At 52.9% G+C, this 1,169-nt stretch overlaps 1 protein-coding gene across 1 annotated transcript in view; it reads left to right on the top strand.

The window, feature by feature from the left end:
• The first annotated feature begins 70 nt into the window (after positions 1-70).
• LOC115948735 (DPY30 domain-containing protein 1-like) overlaps positions 71-1,169 on the top strand; it is a 12,829-nt gene continuing 11,730 nt past the window's right edge. Inside the window, exon 1 of the mRNA XM_031063330.1 lies at positions 71-133. Coding sequence (XP_030919190.1) covers positions 92-133 — 42 coding nt within the window. The 5' untranslated portion in view covers positions 71-91. The remainder of the gene's footprint in view (positions 134-1,169) is intronic.

The following is a 1,169-nucleotide window of genomic DNA, read 5'->3' as shown; positions in this document are numbered from 1 at the left end:
CGGCTCCTCGCCCTTCACGGCACCTCCGCCAGCTGCCTGTCCGTCAGGGAGGCTGCCCGCCTTCCGTTTCTGCCGGGGAGCGGCCAAGATAATGTTAGTGTACTTCGGCGCCGGAATTAACAAATATACGGAGGTAATTCTTCCAGCTGCAGTTGTTCGCAAGGTTTTTTAATAGCCGCTTAGAAGTTGACAGTAAAACATACAGCTGGTCAAATCTGAGGTGAACGTCAGCCGATGAGTTTTGCAGGGAGCAGAAAAAATCACATCAGTTGTGAAGGCAAACTGCTCACAGAGAGCTAGCATTGAAACAGTTGGAAAGGATCACAGTGGGTCATCTGATCCATCCTCCCTGCTTAAGCAGGGTTGTACTAGAGTATATTGCACAGAACTGCATCCAGACAGCTTTCAATACCTCTAGATAAAGAGATTCCGCAACCTCTCTGGGCAGTCTGTTCCAGTGTGGGGTCACCTGCACACAGAAAAATTCTGCCTCTTGTTTAAATGGAACTTCCTATACATCAGTTTCTGCCCATTGCCTGGTATGCCAGTGGTTAGCACCACGGAGCAGAGCTTGGCACCTCCCTTCTAGATATTTATACATATTAATGAGGCCCCCTATCAATCATCTCTTCTCAAGGCTGAACAGGCTCAGCTCTCAGCTTTTCCTTGTAAGAGAGATGCCCGAGTCCCTTAATCATCTTCATAGCCCTGTGCTGGACCTGCTCCAGGATCTCCATGTCTCTGTCACTGGGGAGCCCAGACCTATACACAGCACTCCAGGCAGAGCCTCAGCAGGGCTGAGCAGAGGGGCAGGATTACTTCCCTGGACCTACTGGCAATGCTCTTCCTAACGCACCCCGGGATACCATCGGCCTGCTTGGCCACAAGCACACTGCTGCAAGACCTCGTTGTCCATCAGGCCCCCAGGTCCTTCTCAACAGACTTGCTCTCCAGCAGATCACCCCCAGCTTCTCCCGGTGGTGAGGCTATTCGTCCCCAGGTGCAGGACCCTGCATTTGGCATTACTGAATTTCAGGTTCTTCTCTGCCCATCCCTCCAGCCTGTCGAGGTCTCTCTCAAAGGCCGCAAAACCCTCTGAGGTCTCGGCCCCTCCTGCCGGTTTTGTACCATCGGCGACCTCTCCGAGCAGACCCTTCACCCCTCCGTCA

The sequence above is a fragment of the Geospiza fortis genome, unplaced genomic scaffold, assembly GCF_000277835.1.
Source record: "Geospiza fortis unplaced genomic scaffold, GeoFor_1.0 scaffold130, whole genome shotgun sequence".
NCBI classification, from domain to species: domain Eukaryota; kingdom Metazoa; phylum Chordata; class Aves; order Passeriformes; family Thraupidae; genus Geospiza; species Geospiza fortis.
This window is presented reverse-complemented; position numbering and strand designations above follow the sequence as displayed.